The sequence below is a fragment of the Carlito syrichta genome, unplaced genomic scaffold, assembly GCF_000164805.1.
Source record: "Carlito syrichta isolate Samal-C Ts95f unplaced genomic scaffold, Tarsius_syrichta-2.0.1 Scaffold309239, whole genome shotgun sequence".
Taxonomy (NCBI): Eukaryota; Metazoa; Chordata; class Mammalia; order Primates; family Tarsiidae; genus Carlito; species Carlito syrichta.
The window spans coordinates 267,636-291,138 of record NW_007253335.1 but is presented as its reverse complement, the minus strand read 5'-3'; the positions used below and the strand labels follow the sequence as shown (position 1 = coordinate 291,138).

The 23,503-nt window shown below is 33.5% G+C and overlaps 1 protein-coding gene across 6 annotated transcripts in view; it reads right to left on the bottom strand.

Moving 5' to 3' along the window:
- The window catches only part of RAP1GDS1 (Rap1 GTPase-GDP dissociation stimulator 1), a 166,385-nt gene that overhangs the window by 71,569 nt on the left and 71,313 nt on the right, over positions 1–23,503 (bottom strand). For all 6 annotated transcript variants that reach the window (XM_008066995.1, XM_008066997.1, XM_008066998.1 and 3 more), the window contains exons 3-4: positions 22,089–22,211; positions 17,446–17,571 (exon numbers count right to left, since the gene is read on the bottom strand). In XM_008066995.1, coding sequence (XP_008065186.1) covers positions 17,446–17,571; positions 22,089–22,211 — 249 coding nt within the window. The remainder of the gene's footprint in view (positions 1–17,445; positions 17,572–22,088; positions 22,212–23,503) is intronic.

The window sequence follows — 23,503 nt, the reverse complement described above, 5'->3', positions numbered from 1 at the left end:
CACACGGGCAATCCCAGCACTTTGGGAGGCTGAGGCAAGAGGATTGCCCGAGCTCACAGGTTCGAGACCAGCCTGGGCAACATGGTGAGATCTCGTCTCCACAACAACTAAATAAATAATTAGCTGGGTGTGGTGGTGCACAACTGTGGCTCCAGCTACATGGGATGCTGAGGTAGAAGGATCGCCTGGGCCCAGCAGGTTGAGGCTGCAGTGGCCATGAGCGTGCCACTGCATTCCAGCCTGGGTGACAGACTCAAAAAATTTTTTAAAAATAAAATAAAGTAAAAGGATGGTAAAAGATACATCATGCAAACACTAACCCAAGGAGAATTTGTGCTTCTATATTGTCATAGCAGACATCAGAAGAAGCAATATTACCAGGGAAAGAGAAACATTACCTAATGATAATAGGGTTAATTCATCAAGAAGATGTAATAATCCTGAATGTGTAAGCACCTGTAAACAAAGCTTCAAATTATAAAAACCAAAAACTGACAGAACTGGGAAGAAATCAACACATTCACAATTTCAGAGTAGGTGCTTATTAAATTTTAAGTTAGCCTTTATGTCAGACACAGTGGATACAAATAGCAATATAAGATGACTTTGCTTTCAAAAAGTGTCTATTCCAAAGAGGAAAGCAGAGTAGTAAACAGAATAAAAGGTCCAATAGTTTTTTACATGGTGTCACAGGAACACAGAGAAGAGAATATATACCTTTCAGGAGGGATGGATGGAGCAAAAAGGGGAAAGGAGGTTTATATGAAACTTACCAGGAATAAAATGTTCATAATCAACATACGTACGTTCACCTAATATCTATAATGAATCCAAAACAGGGAGATGTATATGATAAAATTAAAATGTTTTCTCTAGCTTACCTATAATCTAAGTTAAATCTAAGTAAAATTTCCTGTATTTAAAATATTAATGATATATAATACAGTCAGTTTAATCAAGATATCTCATAATCTGTGACCAAATTAGCACACATTCTTCTTCCTTTATTTATCACATTTTTCTGGATGCCTGCTATGTATCATAACTAAGCCCTGAGAATACAAAGATAATTAATTCACAGTTTTACTTGGGCAAGGGGAAAAAAGTGAACTGTGAAGGAAAACATTTTATGTAAGCAGTAAACAAGTGTTCGGAGTACAACAGAAGCAAAAATAAGGAAATTAGTTTTACCTGGAAGGATCAGAAAGAGATTCGTGGTCATGTTTTCCAAAATTCCTTTCAAGTCCTAACTGCCATTTATCATGTGTATGAAAAGGAACAAAAAGTGTGTACTTTTTTTTGTTTAGATTCTAACTGGATTGTCTTTCTTATTATCTCTATTAAGGAAAAACTTATGTAAAATAAACGTCATAGATTTCAAGTGGGAACTGATGAGCTATGACAGCTCTATATACCCTAGAAACGATTACCATAATCAAGATACTGAAATCAAGAGCACTTTCATCACAACCAAAAGACCCTTTCCATCCTTTTGCAGGCCATCCCTCCCTCCAAGTCTGGAGCCAAGCAACCACCATTTTCAGTCACTATATAGTTAGTATTTCATATAAATGGATTCATATAGTATGTATTCTTTTACGTCTGACTTCTTTCACTTAATCTAATCATTTTGAAATTCATCCATGTCACCCCATCTATAAGTGGTTTGCTTTTATTGCTAAACAATATTTCCATTGTATAAATATGCCATTATATTTTTTACCTACTAATCTATGTTGAGTGGTTAAAAAACATTTGGGTTGTTTCTAGTTTTGGACTACTGTGAGTAATCCTGCATTAAACATTCATATATATGTCTTTGGGTAAGTATCTAGGTATGGAACAGCTGGATCTTAGGAGTATGTGGTTATTAAGCATTTAAAGAAGAATATAACTGTGTAAAAAACAAAATGGTGATTCATTTTCAAAATGGCAATGTTACTTCACTTCCTGGTTCTTCCTCCTTTCTTAGCGGGCTTTCTTTTTTGGCAGGCTTCCTTTGGTGGGCACATTGTGACTCAATCAGATTTCAGAAACATGTATTTTACCTTATTTGTATAGAAACTGCTTGTGTTTTACCTGACTTGTACAAAATTATTGCCTAGGCGATGTCCGGGAAAGTGATGTAACCGCTGAAGTACTCAGTCAATAGGGAACCAGAGGAGGGAGTTGTACTCTAGCGGTATCAACACACTAGTTGTGACTGCCTTGGTGTGCCTGTTCACCCAAGAGGAATCTGTTCTTGCAAGAACAAGATTAAAAAAGCTGCTTCACTCCACTAATCTCTGAGTCTCTGTGTCGTGCTTTGACGATGAAACCAAGGAGGGTCGATTCTACCTCCCACAGATGTGCTATTGAAAAATTATATTAAAACAAACAACAACAGATGCTGACGAGGATGTGGAGAAAAAAGAACACTTCTACACTGCTGGTGGAAATGCAAACTAGTGCAACCTCTTTGGAAGACAGTGTGGTGATTTCTGCAAGAACTAGAAATTAACCTTCCATATGACCCAGCAATTCCCCTATTGGGAATGAATATACCCGGAGGAACTCAAATCATTCTACAAAAAAGATACCTGCAAACATGTTTGTTGCAGCTCTATTCACAACAGCAAAAACGGAACTGACCATCTTGCCCACCAAAGCTGGACTGGATAAAAAAATGTGGTACATATACACAATGTAATATTATGCAGCCATAAAGAAGGACAAACATATGGACTTTGCAGCAACTTGGATGGATTTAGAGTTGATCATACTCAGTGATCTATCACAGAAACAAAGAACAAGAGCACCATGTATTTTCACTCATAAGTGGACCTTGAACAATTATTATAATACTATAAGAAAGGGATTGGCAGTAGTGGGAAACTGTCAGGGGAGGGGGGCTGGGATTGGCAGTTGAGGCAAACTGCTAGGGGAGGGAGGGGCATACCTCATCAACAAGGGTACCTGCATAATCAACATTTGTAAACCTAACCCTGAATTGTATTCATTTTTATAATAAAAAAAGAAATTTAAAAAATCGCCAAAACAAAAAGAGAAAAATTATATTTAAGAGGTTCTCATATACTGTAAAAATCAAAGTGCCTGTGGGTTCAAGATCAGCCCGGGCAACCTGGCGAGACGTCATCTCTACAATAAATAAAAAATTAGCTGAGCATGGCAGCACGTACCTGTAGTTCCGGCTACTTGGAAAACTGAGGCGGAAGGATCACTGGAGCCCAGCAGGTCGATACTGGGGTGGCCATGAGCGTGCCACTGCACTCCAGCCTGGGCAAAGAAGTGAGACTCCAACTCAAAATATATATATATTCTTAAAAGAAAGGACAAGGTGTGTATTCCTGAGCATTTAAGAGGTACTTTAAGTACATGCATATCAAATTGAATTGAAACCTTAGCTGCTTCCTATATAGGTACACATAGGGTTTCTCCTTCAACAAAATCAACTGAGCTACAGAAAAGAATAAACCCCATTATTCTATGAAATTGATTTTAAACTTACATTTTTTTCTAATTAAATAAATAATAACAAGCATATAAATCACAAAATGATGCAAATTCAGTTAAAAGATATAAAGATTGTTAAGAAATAAAATTCTAGAAATGACTACTAGGAAATTATATTGTAACACTTCAGAACTGTGAGGAGGAAAAAGTCAACCAGACCTTCATGCAAGAATGATGCAACTGACCTCACTCCCAGAAATCACTAAATATTTTAATCTGCAGGCTTGGTTGTCAATCAATTTTAACATCAAGCTAAGTTAAAAAAAATTGCTCATTATTCTCATTCACTTATGACTTCCTGAAATATACAGCAATCTGAAACAAATAATCTGGCATATCTCTATTCCTTTTTTATTATAAAGGATCTTATCTAACCAAGGTTAGATGGTACATATTAAATACTTAATAGCTGACCTGTATCATGTGGGAGAAGTATTCCCTTCAAATGACAAGCTATATAAGGAAAGAATCCATTAGTTTCCATTCTTACTGCTTTTTAAAAATTTTTCAGGTCACTATTTTTTTGTTGTTTACATGTTAATATGATTTTGCCAACTTTAGCCTCATTTTATTTCACTTAAAGCATAGCATGACAAAAAAAATTTTAAGTGAGTGAGCTACTAAATAAAAAGTCATTTTGCTGTGCCAATAAATTAGAAAAATCTTAAAGGATGCAACAATCAGTAAAAATATTATTTTATTTCAGAAATTGAAATAAAATAATACTTATACAAATATATTAGATGTGTATAATTCCTTCACATCACTTGTCATCTCATTGTTCTAACTAGGACAATTAAAAGGACAGTATAATTTAATTTATATTATCAGTATACCTTGTGTGGAGAAAACAGTACAGGACAATAGATATTTGTTTGCAAACTTGAAGAATACAATGATATTTATCCAGGTGATTTACTAAGAATAGTAGAAGTCTCAGATTTTTATCTGGATTTCCTTAGTTATTATGAAGAGTCTGATCAAATAAAAACATCCTTTATTTCTCAATGCATTTAAAAGAGACACTGGTATTTCATACACTTATCTTTATTTAGAGAAAATGTCAAGAATAAAGGAGCAAATACAATGCTTATACAAATACATACATTTTTAAATTAAGTTTTTATATTTGGAAAAATGGAAAAAGTATTTCCTTTATCATTTGGTTCTGCTCCTTCTTTCAATTAGGTAAAATTTACTTTTGAGATTTATAACAGGTTATACACAATGTTTTAAATTCTTAAAACATACTCCTAAACCTGCATTCTAAGAACTCAACAACAGGTATTCATGCTGAAGTATAACACGCATTTAATGACAGTTAAATGCTTGACAATGATTGACTTCCTCAAATATAGTACTTACAGAGACAATGGACCTGAGATCTGATTTTTAAATTAGCCAATTTAGTTGTTGATCCTGAAAAGTCATTTGAACTCTCAGGTCTGTTTCTTTTTTTTTTTTTTTTGAGTTGGAGTCTCTCTGTCACCCAGACTGGAGTGCAGTGGCACAATCCCGGCCACTGCAGCCTCGACCTGCTGGGCTCCAGAGATCCTTCCGCCTCAGCCTTCCAAGTAGCTGGAACTACAGGTGTGCGCTACCATGCCCGGCTAATTTTTGATTTATTGTAGAGATGAGGTCTTGCCACGTTGCCCAGGCAGGTCACGAACCCACGGCCTCAGGCAATCCACTCACCTCAGCCTCCCAAAGCGCTGGGATTATAGGCTGAGCCCAGTTTCAATTTCTTTATCTGTAAATCTGGTGGCGTGAATTAAATGACTTCTAAAGTACCTCCTATTTTAAAAACTATGAAGTCTCTGTGGCTTCATTCCCATAAGCTTTCTAATTCCTCATTGCTTCCTTGAATCTACATATCATATACAAGTAACAGTGTCTGAACATTTTACTAAATGCATGAGATTATTTTAACTTTTTGAATGTTTATTCTCAAAATGCATAAGAATATAGAGATATAGAAACTGCCCACCCCTCGAGTATCTCTATGTACAATTTCAGATTTAATACTGCACCCAACAAAACAAAATAAAAATAAGCAGCAATAACAAAAAAACAAACAAAGATCTCTGCTCTTTCCTATATCAACAAATTGTTCCACCTTCTGTCTAGGTACACAAGGTTCAAACCGAGGAATCACTCGAGTTACTCCTTTCCCTCATTCCCAATCCAATCCATCACTCAAATACTTTACAAATTCTTTTGATTTCCTCCATCCTTACTACCATGACCTTAATCCAAGTCACCAATATGTTTTGTGCCTGGACTACTAAAGAAGTCTTTTAATTGGTTTCCATGTTTTCTTTCTTAACTCAACTTTCATGCTTCATGCTCAACCCATTTTCCAAGCTACAAGAGTGCTCTTTTTAAAATCTAAATCAGATAATGTCCCTTCCTTGCCTTCAGTGACTTTTCATTATTTCAGGATGATTCACAAGGCTTTCCATAATCTAGGCCTTGTTTACTTCTTGAACCTTATTGCACAACACTGATGTTCATTGCATCTCTTATACTCTGGTCTCCTTTTTTTTCTTTTTTTTTTTTTTTTTTAGTTGGAGTCTCACTCCATCATCCAGACTGGAGGGCAGTGGCACACTCCTAGTCACCGCAGCCTCAACCTGCTGGGCTCCGGCGATCCTTCCACCTCAGCCTTCCAAGTAGCCGGAACTACAGGCGCGCGCGATCACACCCAGTTAATTTTTTATTTATTGTAGAGATGAGGTCTCGCCAAGTTGCCCGGGTGGGTCTTGAAACCCACGGGCTCAGGAAATCCTCTCGCCTTGGCCTCCCAAAGTACTGGGATAACAGGCTGAGCCACCGAACCCGGCCTCCTTTCTGTATCTTTTAATACACAAAACCCTTTCCCCACTCAGGGCTTTGCAACTGCTACACTTTCCCAAGGAATATTCTTTTCCCTTCTCTTTATTAGCCACTCATTCTCATTTTTCAGACTTCAGTTCAAATGGCATCCTTAGAACTTTCTTCAGCTTTAGATACTCTCCATTACAATGTCATGTATATTCCCTAGATGTCAACAATCACAATATGTAAATACCTTCATTTTGTAGTATTCACTGGTTTATTAACTATCTCCTCCTATGCAAACCTTGCAAGGAGGTAGATTTCTTGTTCTTCTTTTCTCCTAGGATCTCTATCACAGGCATAGTGACCTGAACAGAGTGGGTTCAATCAGTATGTGTAGAATTACATGATTTGCTATATATATATACACCAAAGTATACAAAAACATAAGAGTGAGGAATTTTCTGGCATTTACTCACCATCACTACTGAAAAATACTCAAATCATGACTCATGATATAGGTCCCAAGACTGTAAAGGTAGAAACATAAAACATGTCTTCAATGACATAAAGGCATTCTAATTCTAAAATAACTCAGTAGAGATAAATTTCCCCCTATGTTGCACAGAAAGCAGATTAAAAACAAGAAGATTCACAAGATTAAATCTTTGTTCATTTACTGTTCATGATGGTATGTCTAAGTATCACACTATATATAAACTTTAAATAAACATTTTACAAATCACAAAGGATTAACCTTCAATAAGGATATTCTAGTCTTTGAATCTATATAGCACACATGTATCTCCACATTACATAAATTTTATAGTATAATCATTACTGTATGTGACTTATATCCTCTAAGGCTCGGTGGCTCATGCCTATATTCCCGGTACTTTGGGAAGCTGAGGTGAGAGAATTGCCTAAGCAACCTGGCGAGACCTCATCTCTACAATAAATCAAAAAATTATCTTGGCGTGGTGGCATGTGCCTGTAGTTCCAGTTACTTGGAAGGCTAAGGCAGAAGGATCGCCTGAGCCCAGCAGGTTGAGGCTGCGGTGGATGTGAGCGTGCCACTGCACTCCAGCCTGGGTGACAGAGTGAGACTGAGGTTTAAAAAAAAGGGGGGGGGGGCGTTTTGATGGCTCACGTCTGTAATCCCAGCACTTTGGGAGGCCAAAACAGGAAAACTGCTCAAATCCAGGAGGCTCCAGTTCACCATAGCACTCCAGTCTGGGTGACAGAGAGAGACCTTGTCTCTAAAAAAATAAAGAAGGGAGGGAGCTCTTCACACTTAAAGATTAAAGATTAGTGGCCAAAGACCTAAATCATCCAAAGTTGTATATTTTTTAAAGTCAGAAATATTGGCATGGATCTGCATGATTATTAAGAATTTTTTGTATTCCTCTTAAATTTTTTTGTATTCCTCTTAAATATACTACTTTTTAATTTTGCCAAGTGCTATTTTCATTTCCTGGAGCAAGGTAATGGTAAATAGACACATTTAAATTGTTTTTCAAGATAAGGTTAAAAAATAGCAATGAATTCTACTAGGAAAGAAAATTAAATTCTGATGCTTACATTTCCCCCTATAATTTTGCCAAAACATGAATTTTTATTATGTACCTTAGACATAATCAAGTGTCTTAGCATTCAAATAAAAAAACCGAACCCATCAACATCCTTTCTGAAACTTAAAAAGCAATTTATTCACCTTCTAGATGCAGGTAAAATCTATGAACAACTAAAAATAAAAGCAAAAGCTATAAATATTATACCAGAGAAATTACAAAAAAGAATCATGAAAAAAAAGCCACCATGATCATTAAATACTGGTTGAAAAGAAGCACAAAACTGGCATTAGTGACACAATATTATATTAAGGTTTAAAATTTGTATTTATGGAGAAAAATTTCAAAGTGTATATATATTTACATTGTAATGCCAGAACAGAAGAAAATGAATAATATCTTTCATTTCCCAAAGCATTAGTACCACACATGCAGTTTAAAATTAGGTCATGAAACAGCATTTGATGGACACAGTTTTGGTGTTCCTGCTGATATTAGTTTGATTTTCAGTGGTCCAATAGATTTCTCACATCCGTTAAAATCGTTTGATAAATCTGCTTTTCCAAAAACTTCACACACTAGAGGATCCATAAATGACAACACATTTGCTAAAGAAATGACTGGAGTCTCTCTATTCCTTATATTTTGATATTTTTATATCATTTTATTAGCAAAGGACAGAATATCTTTAGTTTATAACTAAGTTATAAAGTACTTTAACTCAATTATAGTGATGCCATAAAAATTATCAAAATGACTTTTAAACCATATTTAGATAACAATGTAAATAACGTATTAGTTCAAATGCTCAAGATTATAACTAAATGTTATCAAATGTTTTAAATATAGATTTTATGTACCAATTTCACACTTAAAAGAAATTGATTACATATGTGTATATGAGTGTGTGTGTGTATGTATGTATATATATATATATATATATATAGTTATAACTTAATCTGAACTAATGAACAACATAGTTTCTCAAAAGGTATATTTTACTCAGGAGGAAGAATGTGAATTATTCACCTTTAAATATCATTTATGTTTCATATCCCTCCCAGCCCAGAAAAATACTGCCAGTTGTACAAAGGACAACTATGATTAAAAGCTGAGAAAGTTCTGGCTAGGCGCAGTGGATCATGCCTGTAATCCAGCACTTTGGGAGGCCAAGGTGGGAGAATCACTTAAGCCCAGGAATCCGAGACCTGCCTGGGAAACATAGCAAGACTTTGTCTCTACAAAAAAAATTTAAAAATAGCCAGGAGTAGTTGTGTGCACCTGTAGTCCCAGCTTCTTGGGAGGCCAAGGTGGAAGGATAGCCTGAGCCCAGGAGGTTGAGGTTGTGGTGAGCCATGATCATACCACTCCATTCTAGCAAGAATGAGATGTGGACTTAAAACAAACAACCAACAACAAAAAAGCTGAGAAAGTTCCCAGTACTTCAGCTTGGTTAAAGAAGAAAACTAGAAAAATTAAAACAAACACTATTTTTAAAAAGCAGAGGATAATATGTGTTGATAGAGTTTTAATAAGCAAACTAGGAATTTTATGTATCATCATGTCTAAGCCTTGATTTTACCTTTAGGACAGTAATTAGGGTAAAATTGGAGTGGTAAAGGTAAGGGGGAAAAAAAAACATATTTAAGCCACACCAAAAAAAAAAGCCTTTATAATAATACTTCCCTCATCCTACCTAAGATTTGTTATTCCAAAGGTCAGGCAGACTTTTGACTCACAAAATAGGAGGGAACCCAGTATCCAAGAGACAAAAGATAATAATTTGGTAACCACATTTGACTTCTTACTGAACCCAAGAAAAATCAAATAATATTTTTGTCATGTGCAATGTTCTCTCACATTGCCTCTACTTTTGTATCTATATGATTAGTAACAATTACGCAAAAACTATTAATTACTTCATGTCTTCACTAAGACACTAGTTTTTTATAATACAGTACTTGGAAGCTAATCTAGTTTGGAAAAAGTAGCTATCTAACGTATTCTCTGTCCTACAATTTTTATTAAGGTAAACATTTATAGAGTCTTGGATTTCTTGGTACCATTTTAATAAACGAAGGATTTTTACCTGAGACAAAAAATGGAAAGATAAAAGTTCCTCAAAGTGTAAACTAACCTAAAGAGTTAAAGTATAGTATCTAACATTGCTTACACCTGGTGCAGGGCTAGCAAGAACCAGCCAAACTGGTAACAACCCAATCTGAGTACTCTCGCTTCACATTTTAAGTTCATTCTCTCTGCTCCAGTCACTATTTACCACATCACACCCAGCCTCCTATAATGACTTCCTGATATCTCTGCCTCATAACCTTTCCCATTACAATCTAAACTGGACACTGCTACAAAACTGACAACACCAATTTCTCCAAGTTTTACCTTCAGTGGCTCTTTCTGTCCATATATCACAGTACAAAATAATTCCTTAGTCTATAGATATTTTAAGTGCACAACACACATTAATAACTGGATGTACAACCAAGATCGCTATCCAAAGAAGCCCTACACTACAATTTGGTTATTTAAAAAAATCCTATCTTCTTAATATGTCTCACAGCCACAATTGTGAACTTTCTCCCCACACCACAAGTTTCCTACCCTTACTTTCCTGCTGACTTTTATTAGCAGGAGGCTTATTTTTTAATTTTTTGTAGAGATGAAGTCTTGTAATGGTGCTCAGGCTGGTCTTGAACTCCTAGGCTCAAGCAATCCTCCCGAATGCACTACAGCCTGGGCGACAGAGTGAGACCTTGACTCAAAACACACACACACACACACACACACACACACACACACACACACACACACACACACACACACACAAACCAGATGGGCGACAGAGTGAGACCTTGACTCAAAACACACACACACACACACACACACACACACACACACACACAAACCAGATGGGCTTGACTTCTACTTTAATGGGAAGATGACAGAAACATTCCTTTGACACCCTCTTTACTGCTTAATTTTAAAAAATATTTTCATTTATCTTCTGTCATTGTTCTCAAATTCAAGAAATGTCTTTTCTCATGTTAATACCAACCTGTCCACTTGGGTTAATGATTTCTTTGTGTGAGTCTATGGGCTCTCCCTATCAATTATCCCTTCTCTAGGAAATTTACTCTGCCCTTGTCTACCGCATCCTAGCCCATCAAATAAGAATTATCTCTCCCTAAATCTTATCTTGGGGTTGTCAATTCTTTGTTGATTTTTTTCCCCTAAAAGTCAAATTTAGAGGGAGAAAAAATTTAAAATAATTTTGTCCTTCACATTAATTGCACAAACTCAGTTAAAAAAATTGTTGTAGGCCACAAATTAAAATTGTATGTGTACATGTATATATATCCCCAATCTCCACCTCAGGTAAAGTGGAAAGAAACAAGGTCATTTCCCATAGGAGAAAGAATTTGTACACCCTCCTGGATATGTGGGGTTCTTTAACTTTTTATTTTGTAATTATTTTATTGAGGGACACAGAAAATTACTTTTTAAAAAAAAGTACAGAAACTTTTCAGGTGCCCTTCATCGAGCTTCCTCCGATGGTAACATTACGTAACTCTAGCATACAATATCCCCAACCAGAAAACTGACGTTGATATAATCTACAGACCTTACTCAGATTTCATTAGTTTTTACATGTAATAGTGTTTGTGTATGGGTCTGTATGGTTCTAAGCAATTTTATCATGTGTAGGCTATGTAATCACAACTATTGTAATATTTTAAGATTGCTTTCATGCAAATCAGATTTTCATCAAATTGGTAATGGGATTCAAAATCAAAGATAAGTATATTTCAGTGTCAGGAAGTAGAATTTGAATATATTACACAAGATAGAGACAATGACAAGATACAGTGAATACAAAGTAGGATTGTATTCTGGTTTAATGCTAAACTAGGAAATACAGCCAAGTCAAAACTCTTTCAAATTTTTAAGTTGAATCCTTGAAGCAAGTTTAACCACCAAAAACACATTAGGATATACTACCCAAGTAGAACTACCTTCACTTAAGTACTCAGTATTATTCACTGGATTCTGTTGAAGATTAGTAGAAGAAACATTCACATGGAGAACATCTGGGCACCTTTTGTAGAACCATCATTGAAGACACTGTCTTTAATGCCAGTCAATATCCTTTACATTTTTTTTTACTAGACATGTGCACAGAATCATCCAGGGAACTAATGATATCCTGAAGATTAAATCCCTTCTATCATTCTCCCTCAACAGTTCTTTGTTTGACTGAAGAAACGAAATTGTTTTAAAGCATAAAATAAAAATTATAATGCACAACAAGTTGTTTTTCATCTTGGCTGCTATGAAGCTCAATTTGAAGCAGTGCTTACATATTCTTAAGGATATGATCTCCAATTCCTACTAGATTTGCCTCTGTCTCTCTTTACAAGGTTTTTAATCTTTATCATAAATACATTTTGTATGTTATGCATTACATCACAGCACAATTTTTAGAAATAATGATCATAGTATCTACTATGCACAGCAGCTCATAATCTATATTCTACTTTTATATATAAACCTTATTAAATCTACAGAAGCTCATTTTACCAACGAGAAAACTAAAATCAGAAAGATTAAATGACAACTTAGTAAATGGTAGAGTTGGAAAATAGTCATTTGCAATATCCACTTTCTAGGGGTCATATTAAAATTTTACAGAATTATATTAATTTTAAACAAATTATATTTCTTTTCTAAGTAATGCACTATTTGCTTAATTTCTTTAAAACAGTTGCAATTAATACTGTCATACTTTATTCTCATAAAAAGCAACATATATAGTGTGTATTCTATAATTGTCCTCAAGTAGGTTCCTTTGTTCATTTTATTTTCTCTATCATATTAAGAGCTCTTTAATGACATAGATTTGTTTTCAGAGCTTATGATAGTGTAATAAAACATTTACTTCAAGATATATTTAGGACATCTTTACACTGGAGTATTTTCTTTGTTCTTTTTTTTTGAGTTGGAGTCTCACTCTGTCACCCAGGTTTGAGTGCAGTGGCAGGCTCACAGTCACAGTAGCCTCAACTTGCTGAGTTAAGGCGATCCTTCTGCCTCAGCCTTCCAAATAGCTGGAACTCAGGCATGCGCCACCACGCCCAGCTAATTTTTTTATTTATTGTATAGACGGGCGCCAAGTTGCCCGGGGTAATCTCAAACCCATCACCTCACACAATCCTCTCACCTTGGCCTCTCAAAGTGCTGGGATTATAGGTGTGACCCACTGTGCCTGGCATACTGGACTATTTTCATGTGATAATAGTCGTAATTATAATCTCTAAAAGAAGCAGTAGCATATTTTTATTTTTAGAAACACAATGTATATTGATAATAAACTCATTCATAAAATACAAGACATTAATTGATAGCAACTGAAGAATTTTATTTTTATGCTACTTATTGGCTGATAATTCTATGTTGTTCTAAAGCTAAATAATAGAGTAAATATATAAACCTGCAAAACCTTTTAGTAACATAATTAAACAACCTAATTTATATCACTGAAATAAAGTTATTTTAAATGCCAGATAGAAATAGTTCCCTGTTGAATATAACTGTTGCAAATATACTTTGATTACTTTGGCAATTTTAAAGCATGTCTGTGTTACATTAATACACACTTATTTGACCAACTTTCATTACAAAATATTGTAGAATTATTGCTAATGATTTTTTAGCATTTACAGTAAGAATTATGAATTCTTTCTTCATCATTTATATAAAAAGTGTCACATAGTAAGGATTATTAATATAAAAATGTGTACATACAACAATTCAGCATCTTTCCCATTTATACTTGAAGTCAATAAAATAAACAATATTTATTTAACTTCATAAACACTGGCTTTGGCAAGCCTGATTACTACCTCATTGTAAATATTTATTGACTCATCAGTGAGCAAGAAAAGAATTTTCTTTTCTATATCATGTAAGGTTATCACATAAGCTTAAATGTGCATATCTTTTCATAATAGGATTATTTATATAAGCATCAATTTTATTTCTGTAAAGAGGTATATTTGTTTAATTTGAAAATACATTCATTTGATTTACACATTATTCTTCTGTTTATAAAAACGCGCAAATATTTGTCATGTAATCATTTTCTTCTAGCCTCTACTATCTTTAACCAGTACATCAAATAACAATTACTTCCTGATCTCAAGCAGTAATATCCACAAACAAAAAACTCAGTCACCAATCATCAACTTACAACTACACATTATAAATACAGGATGGGAATTTAACACGAAGCTTTTTAAAACTCTAAGATCATTTAAATATCTCAGTAACTTAAAATGTGCACGTGTATATAAACAGAACCAATCAATGAAACAGGGGATGCCACAAAGATAGTCATATAAAGAAAACACAACACTCATTTTTTTCATTATCCCACAGCTTTGATGATTTCTTTCCAAACAGAAATACAATTTTTCTCTCTTCTTTGATCTGAAAGATGTCAAACTTCTCATAAAAAGAGATATTTTGGCAAAGTTAAAGAGCAGAAAAGTTTTGAAATATTACTTATATCAGAAGTCTGTTTGGATACTTTGAAAGAGAAACCCATAAATGAAGTGCCTTGGAGGCTCTCTTGAAAAAAGGCATTTTAAATAAAAAACGTGTCAAGGCAATGACTCTTTCATTTCTATATGCAAGAGGGAGACTAGAATTCAAAAAGTTCATCAGTAACAAAGCCTTCCTCCGTCCCATTTAGCAGTTGTGTCAGTCTGTTACCTCATGTTAGGATTACATAAGAACGTTTTCTTCCATTAGGAAGAGTTTCTAAAATGGGCACTGTCAAGTCTGGTAGAACTGAAATCTGACCTACTTCTTATCCAAAGATTTCCATGGATTTTATGGTAATTCAGTAGGAGCTCTCCTCCTTTCAAATACACTATGTTAGCTAAAATATGCTAACAAATGCTTACTTTTTATATGTCAAGGCAAAAATCTGTAAAACATGCACAAATTTCTCCAATTTTTATCTCCAATAGTGAATTCCCTATGCTACTTTTTGTATTTATCAGCTTTACTACCTATTGTAAGTCTACTATCATTTTGAACAAACCCATACTAAAAAGTTATTCATTTGGAGTACATGTAAAATGTAAGTCAACTGACTTGTCTGATAGGCTAAATTTGATAAAATAAAAATAAGTTAATTTTAAAATATACTTTATTTGAAACAAAAAGAGTCTTTGTATTTACAAGGCTGTCATGTATAGTTTGTTCTCCTTTTTAAAAATGAAGTATTATATTCCTGAGTGAAGAAGGTTGATAAATTAATTAAAATAGAAGCCATTAAAAAATGTTTTTAAAAAGAAACAACTTTTGGGTTCTATAAAATTCCCAACTGCCACAAAATAAAACCGAAAAATGCATTGCAATGCAAAAACCAACCACACAGTAACACATTTACAGACTTTCATATTATTCTTGTAATTCAAATATAAATACTGTAGTTGTCCTACATTTATTCTGGAGAAATCACTACAAAGTTCATAGAATTTAATTTCAAATAAAAAGATAAGAGAGCATGCAGCCTTATGGAAATTATATGCATAAGACAGCATAGCACAATGAATACACTTTCATCACATGATTTTAAGTAATAAATCATTTATTTTTATTTATTTTTAAGATTGCTAGCTTTATTTTAACTACAGTTTAAAAGTATTAAAATATTACCTGTATTCACTAACCTTCATTATCCATTTAGCTATAATTAAGTATAAACTCATTATATTTATAAATAACTAAACCAAAAATTCACTTCAAAGATTTAAATTATATCCATAGAACTTTATATTGCATATCTCATAAGGTAAAGTAAATGGATATGATAAATAACATAATAATGGATTTCAGTTTCATCAAAATAACAATCTTATTAACCAGACATTTACAACCCTAACTTCAAAGTTCTTTAGAGTATATAGGAAATAATATTACTCAGTGTCCAGAAAAACCAAAGCAATATGAGACAAAAGACCACTGTATGTAATTCTTCTATTTTGCCAATATTAAGTGAAACTGTAGGACAAAAGCACTCAAAAAACATAATATAGCCTATTTTGAAACAATGCATAATTCAAGAATTACTAAACTGAACAAAGTTTAAAGAATACTTTCAGTAGCCTTAAATTCTAGTAACAAACAGAAGGATAAGAATAAAGACAGCAATAATATTTTCCAGGTACATGCCATCAATTTTTGACTACTACTCAGCAGAGGTCTTTTAAATACATACTAAGAGATTTATTCTTGAAACCTGATATTATAGCTATGGTGTTTAATAAGAACCCTAAATATGAAAATGCAAAGTTATAAACGTAAGGCACTAGAATTCTGTAGATAAAGCTAATATATAGGATTAAAGAACTGGAATTAAGGAGCATATAGGTAAGTTAACAGGCTGTATTGATATTGAAAACTATAAGTTAAAATTAATATTAAGACATGCATGTCCTCAGACATATTATTGATATTTAACATGTTTCAGAAAAAATAAGGAAAGGAAAACAAATGAAGCAAGCCCTTACTACTACTGCTATCTTTTTTCCTACATCCTTCTTCTATCATAAATGGATATGTTTATGCCCTTGCTTGCTTTCTGGCTCATATGCATAAATCACTTTTGAAGGACTGCCTATTATAAAAGGGTCATATGTTCTGTGTTTATAACAACACATAACTCACTTGAGTTAAAAACTCAACAGAGAAAAATAGGCATTAAAAATTCTTCTAAATAAAACTAAATTCCTAAGAGGCTTTAAAGATGAATGATAAAATATGTGTTCTGGTTTCAGAAAATAGAAATCTAGGGAAAATCAGGATAAGCCTAGCTAAACTGAATATACTCATGATTTTTTCCTGTATTCTGTTTATATGTAGAAAGGGGAAGTAGAAATGTTAACATTTGTATAATATAATATCCGTGAGTTTCTTGCTTTCTCCTTGCCTAGTAGAACAGTATGTTACAGGAGGTGGCGAGGATGACAATGATATAATGGCAAATAGAAATGGAGTCAATGCAAATGCAATGGCCAATCTAGCTATTGAGAAGCTAATGTTTTTTATGAATAGCTTCACTGGATTGCAAGTAATTAAAAATGTATTTGGACAGACTTAGAAACTTTTAAAAAACTGCGTCCATAAGCATTCTCATTCAGAGATAAAACTCCAATAAAACCTAATTGAAAAGAAATATTTTTTTCTAAATTTAAAAGTTCCAGTTTCTTAGAAAGTAACTTAATTTCCTCTGAAAACATCACTTGTGATCATGGAAAAAAAAAATTATTTCCTGTAACTTCTCACTTAAGAATATAACAGCTTAAATTTCCACTGATTCTGTTTAAATAAGCAGTACTAAATCATATTTGCCCATGTAGTATCTTAGCCTAGAAAAGTCAGTGCTAACACCAAAATGAAATTAACCTGAAAATCACCACTCCTTAAAATGTATGTGTATTGCTGATATTTCAACACTTACGGCTATCATAACATATGTTTCCTAGAGCCCTGCCCGTTTGAAGCAGCACTTCTTGGTCTTTGCTATTTAGCAGCTGCACCAGTGGTGAAATCAATCCAGCATCCACACATGGAATTCGCATAAATTCTGAAAACAAGAGACATATTTAATTAAAATCTAAAGATTTAAAGTTTACACAAATCATCTCCATTAATAAAAGAAGTACATACTTTTAAAATGTGTCTTAATATTTGAAGAGTGCATTTCTGTTCAAAAGTACCCTGTTACAACTAAATACTAAATACTTCGTAAAACAAGTACACCAAAATGTGTGGGTCATATTTTTCTTTGCCGATAGTCTCTGCCATAAACCAAAAGGATTTCTGATTCAATTTTATTACAACTAATTTACCATTACCTTTTTATATTAACTGGATGTGCTTTGGAAGCACTTATGTGATGACAGAAACACTGGCAATGTTCTTTCTATGAGCCTGATAATTAAACAACTACAGTTACAAACTAAGTCATCAAACTGCCTTATTTTCACTGTAAGTTCTATTTAAAAAGCTAATATACATACATATTTTACATATGTTTCACAGACTTATTAAAAATAGGTCCTTTTCCATTGGTAAGACATGATGAAATCAAACATTTTCACTCCTATTCTTTACTAAAATCCATTTCAGGGCTCACTCATATCTGCTGCTGTACCCATGCATTTACAGGTCTAAAGCACCAAATGTTAAGATGTCTTAATTCATTTAAAGCTGTATGCTAGAAAGAAAAAAAAAGGTTTCTTAATTTAGACTCATTTTCCCCCTTATCTTTATAGTATAGTATACCATTCTCTATTTGCAGTCTATATGCAGTCTGATATCACCGCAGTCATGATTAGAAATAAACATTTTTTTAGCAGTGATTCATGGTGGAACACTACAAAATTTAAGGATAATGAAGATATATAATTATTGAAAGTTCTCCAATAACCAGTAATTAGAATCGTCATTCTGGACTTCAAGACTTACCATAAGGATATGTGGTCAATAAAGTTCATCAACAAAGAACTAATTCCTTAATCTATATCCTCTCCTACTAAAAACAAACAAACAAACAAACAAAAACTATCTTTTTACTCTCATCTTCAAGGAGGTCTACTCCTTAGTTTGTTCCACATATACTCTTAAAGCAATCCTCTCTCTCTTTTCCTTCATTTTCAATTCTTACAACATACCATACAGGGCTATTATGAGAACTGTCACCTCGGAAACAACTTATTTTCCCCCTAAGTATGAGGTATTGCTCTCTATCTACACAGTAGATTTCATTCCTATCATATTTCTTTTCTATCCTGTATTACTGGAAAACCCCTGTAATTTAAATTTCCAACACTGAGAGATCTTCTACAACTAACCACTAAGTTTATCATAGATGGTTTTAACTCTGTCATATCAGGTATCCTACCATTTCTGTCAGGAATACTAATTATGCTACACACATCCATGAATCCTATTACCATCTACAGGAGACGATACATCAATCTGTCTACCTTTTAAATTAATGGTTACTTTAGAATCTTCACCGATTTCAAACCTTAAACTAACATGCCACCAACTCAAAGTAATCAAATTAAAGACGACATTCTCTATACTTTTCACCAAGCTATGCCTGGTTTCCAATAGTGAGATCATTTCACTGACTACTAAAACAAGAAATTTAAAAATGGTCTGATGTGTTCTTTTATTTCATAAATAAAACTTGTTATATCTCACTATTTTGTTTGTTTTGTTACTGCTATTCTTCAGGAAATGGCAACATGAATGAACTGCTATTTTTCTTTGTTATGTTTTAATTTTGACTCTACAATTAATTTTCACTCTTTTGTTGTTACAGCACTCAAATGAAGTTTTGATAAACATGTTGCAATCTGATAAAGTACAGATAGAAAAAAAAAAGTATAATGTTGATCCAAGCTACTGACTCTATATTGCTCTAGACTGAGATGTCATTACACATCAGAATCACCTACGGGACTTGCTGAAACAGATGTTGGGCCCCACTATTGAGTTCCGGATTCAGTGAGTTGGTCCAAGAATTTGCATCTAACAATTTCCTGGATGACACTGCTTCTGACGCAAGACTGGGAGCTGCTTTAGAAGGAATGGATATAATCTAATGGCTCAACTTTTGCTTATTTTTACACAATTTTCACTTTAGTTATCAGTCCAATCTTTCAGGTCATATGCTGTCATCTCTGTACTCAGGTCACCAGTACACTTTTCACTCCCACCATAAAATCTCACTGAAAAGAGGTAGAAGGAAATAAAGTAATGCACAAGTTCCAATTATTCTCACATAAGTGTGAAGAAAGGCAATATATTTACCTTCTATATTTTCTCATGTGTGCACAATAATCCTATTTCATATTGGATTTATGGTCACAGCTATCCTCCCATATTAAATTCAACTATGGAATTTCTTACTTATCCTCTGACTTTTTAATGTCAGCACAAAGTCGGGTATGTTAATGTTTAGCGATTCTTTTTGTATGTGCATTTTTGAACAGATCTTGAGTTTAATCTGAATCTAAGAAGTATACGCTAATGCTCCTCTGTGCACAGCAGAGTCAAGACGAAAAAATCAACTTCCAGCCTCATTTTCTCTGGTTCTTACAATTTCTTTTCACTGCCAAGTTTCTAATCAGAAAAAATACAAGCACAATTAATATACTCTGTTGTGTCAGTTTGCATTTCTGAAAATACGTATTTCTTTTAAAAAGAACACTCAACAAGATTCTATCTCAGCCAGTCGCTTTAAAAAAATGTGGTGATCAAGCAATAAACATCCAAATGTATTCATTTATTTTCATTAATAGAGGTTAGTGAAATACCCTTTGTCAGCCTCTAATTAAAGGTATAAATGTTAAAATATAATGTCTTTAGAACATAGGTGTTATCTACGAGAGTATTACCAGAAGAAACCCTTAGCAGCAGAGTTGTCATGAAACTGTGACAAAGCCTTATGAGGAATATTATTAAGAGCATATATGAATGGCAATCCATTTCACAAAAATGTCGTATCCAAAATTTCTGAATTTGCTACAGGAGAGCTTTTTGTTTGTTTTTTGAGTTCAGTTCTTACTCTTACTCTGTTACCTAGGATGTAGTGCTGTGACATAATGCTGACTCTCTGCAACCTGGAACTCCAGGGCTCAGGCAATCCTAACACCCCAGCCTCCTAAGTAGCTGCAACTGCATGTGCACACCACCACGCCCAGCTAATTTTTAAAAAATTTTTTTGTAGAGATAAGGTCTCGCTATATTGCCAAGGCTCAAGCCTCTCAAACTCCTGGGCTCAAGCAATCCTCTCAAGCAATCCTCTAGCCTCCTAAAGTGCTGGGATTACAGGCATAAGCCACCACGCCCTGCCTACAAATGTTTAAGAAAAAAGGTTTTAATATAAAAATGGTGGAATCTCTACCATGACTTCCGGAAATCTACACTGTGATTCTAACAAGGTTAAAAAGAGGCTATTTCATCTTAAAAATCAAGCTGCTTTGTATATAAGAAGACTCAGATAGGGTTAAGACACAACGTCTAGAAAGGATCCATTTTCAAACTAGATCTGCTTCTTGGACATGACATACAAGCAATAGGCACTAATTTCCTGGTAACCTCAACCAAAAAATGATTTACTAATACAGAACCTAATATGAACTTAAAAGGCATTTTGAGAACCTTTAAACAAATGACAAAGTTTCTCAGCAATTTTCTTCTTTTGGTAAAACTCTTAAGAACACGTTGTTTTACCAGGCAAGAACAACATATACTAGTACTTTACAAAGTCACCTGCTATGGTGATTATACAAATAAAACCACAATTATTAAACTTCTTGTCTTTAAAGTACAATATATGCTACATACTAAAATAAGAGGCCTAAAAATAATATGAAACTTTGACAAATTGAGACACGCTAAAGGTATTATATTTAGTATAGCCTTCTCTTGTGCTTAAAAATTGCTTTAGAAATTTAGTGCTGCTCTCAACCTGACTGAATAGTTCTGCTATAACATAGTTCTTCCAAAGATTCTCTCACTATATAAACAATACACACTGGAATGGATTAACTATTCTACAATCTAAGCTTTGTCGTCATTGTTTGTTTACTTAAGTTTTATTACTTGGAAATTTAAGAAATATGTGTTTTCTATGAAGGTAAGTGTAGAAAACAGAACATATATTTCAACTATACTACTGAAGTCAAGTGCCATACTTAGAATGATAGGCAAAACTGAAAAAGGATAGTGAGTTTATCTGGGTATAACATAAAGCAACATAAATACTTAAGAAGGTATGCTTTCCTATGTCATGAAGATAACAGGATTCAAGCCTGAATCCTACACCAAAGTAGTAAATGATACAAGTATACCTAATAGGACTAACAGTGTTTTCCCTTAATTCTACAAATGGAAAATGTATGAAAAAAATGACTATAACTATAGTCATTTAAAACAATTACATGGAAAAAAATCAAAGAAAAGATAAATAGAAATAAAAAGTCTAATCTATAAACTTAAAACATAAATTAATAAAACATACTGACAAGTAAGGTGCAAAACTGAAGATGTTCCCAGCAGAAAAGTTCTTGAGGAAAACCTCACCATTTTTGGCTACTTCTGCTATGATGTTAGCTACTTTGGCTGTACAGGAGGACTGTGGAGTCAACAGACTTGCAAACAGTTGAAGAATTCCACTTCCTTGTATTTTTTCACTTGTTTCTGTATCTGAAAAAGAGAACATACAAAGAGCTTCAATGAATCTTAAACACTAACACTGACAGCTGTATCTACAATAAGTTCTTCAAGAATTTACCCCATCCATAATAGAAATCAGTTTTACTATACATTCAAATATGTTTATATAAAATTACCTTCTCCTCCACAGGTGCTTTTTATCTTGAGTTTTAACTCACACAAAATACTTAATAATATAACATTTTGTCTATCTATAGTCAGACTATAAAGGAATTATTTCTAAATATATCATTTGCATAACAAACTTACTCTCAATGTTAGTTTCAACCCTATCTATTCAGAATAGAAATGCTTTTTACTATGTTCCTTCTTCTAAGAGCTATAAGAGCTTATTATTTTACATAAACTCTATGGGGCTCCTTATAAAGCCATAGCTACTTTAAAAATGGCAATTACATAAGCAAAAAAACTTTTCTCATACTATTTTATATGAAATAAATGAATGACAGTCAAGGATATTATTTAGTTCCATATGACTTTTATGATTTTCATACAACTCATTCAGTCCACCATTAATGAGGAAGGGAAATATTAAACTATAAAAATCCATGGTATTCTGAATTTTATTTGGTGATATAGAAATTCAAGAGTCCGCTACTTCTATTCCTTCTTTGTTAAAAAAACAAATAAAAAGCCTATAAAGCATCTGTTATTGACAGAATGACCTATTAAAATAAATGATAAAGAAAAGCTCAAGGAAATAAAATTACTATTTGTGAACAATGAAGAAAAATGGCACATGTTAAAGATATAGGATTATAAGGCTCATTAAAACATTCCATTTAAACTTGTTTTTATATGTAGCTCCCTCTATCCTTTAGATCCTTGGATATATAGATACAAATAATAGAGAACCTAAAACCTTCTTAAGTAAATGGTAGCCAATGTGATCAATGAAGAATAGGAAAGCCATTTTTAACAGAATAATTTGAGAAAGTCTACATAAGAATATAATGTATTTCTTTAGAGAAGTGCTGATTGTTTTTCAAATTATGAGTCCCAATCCATTGGTGAACTCTAAAATCTACTTAGTGAATGAGGAACAGCAATTAGGTAAAAAAAGAAATAGAATTAACAGCACCTACATAACAACAAAAGATGAGGGAAAAATGTGCATGGCAAGGTGAAATATTGTTAGTAAAATTTTGGTGTGAATTATGCATATGCATGTGTGAATGTGCACATACTGTATACATGCATAAAATGTATTTCTAATAACGGGTTTAGGCAAAGTTAAAAACCACTTTTCCATGCATTCCTTG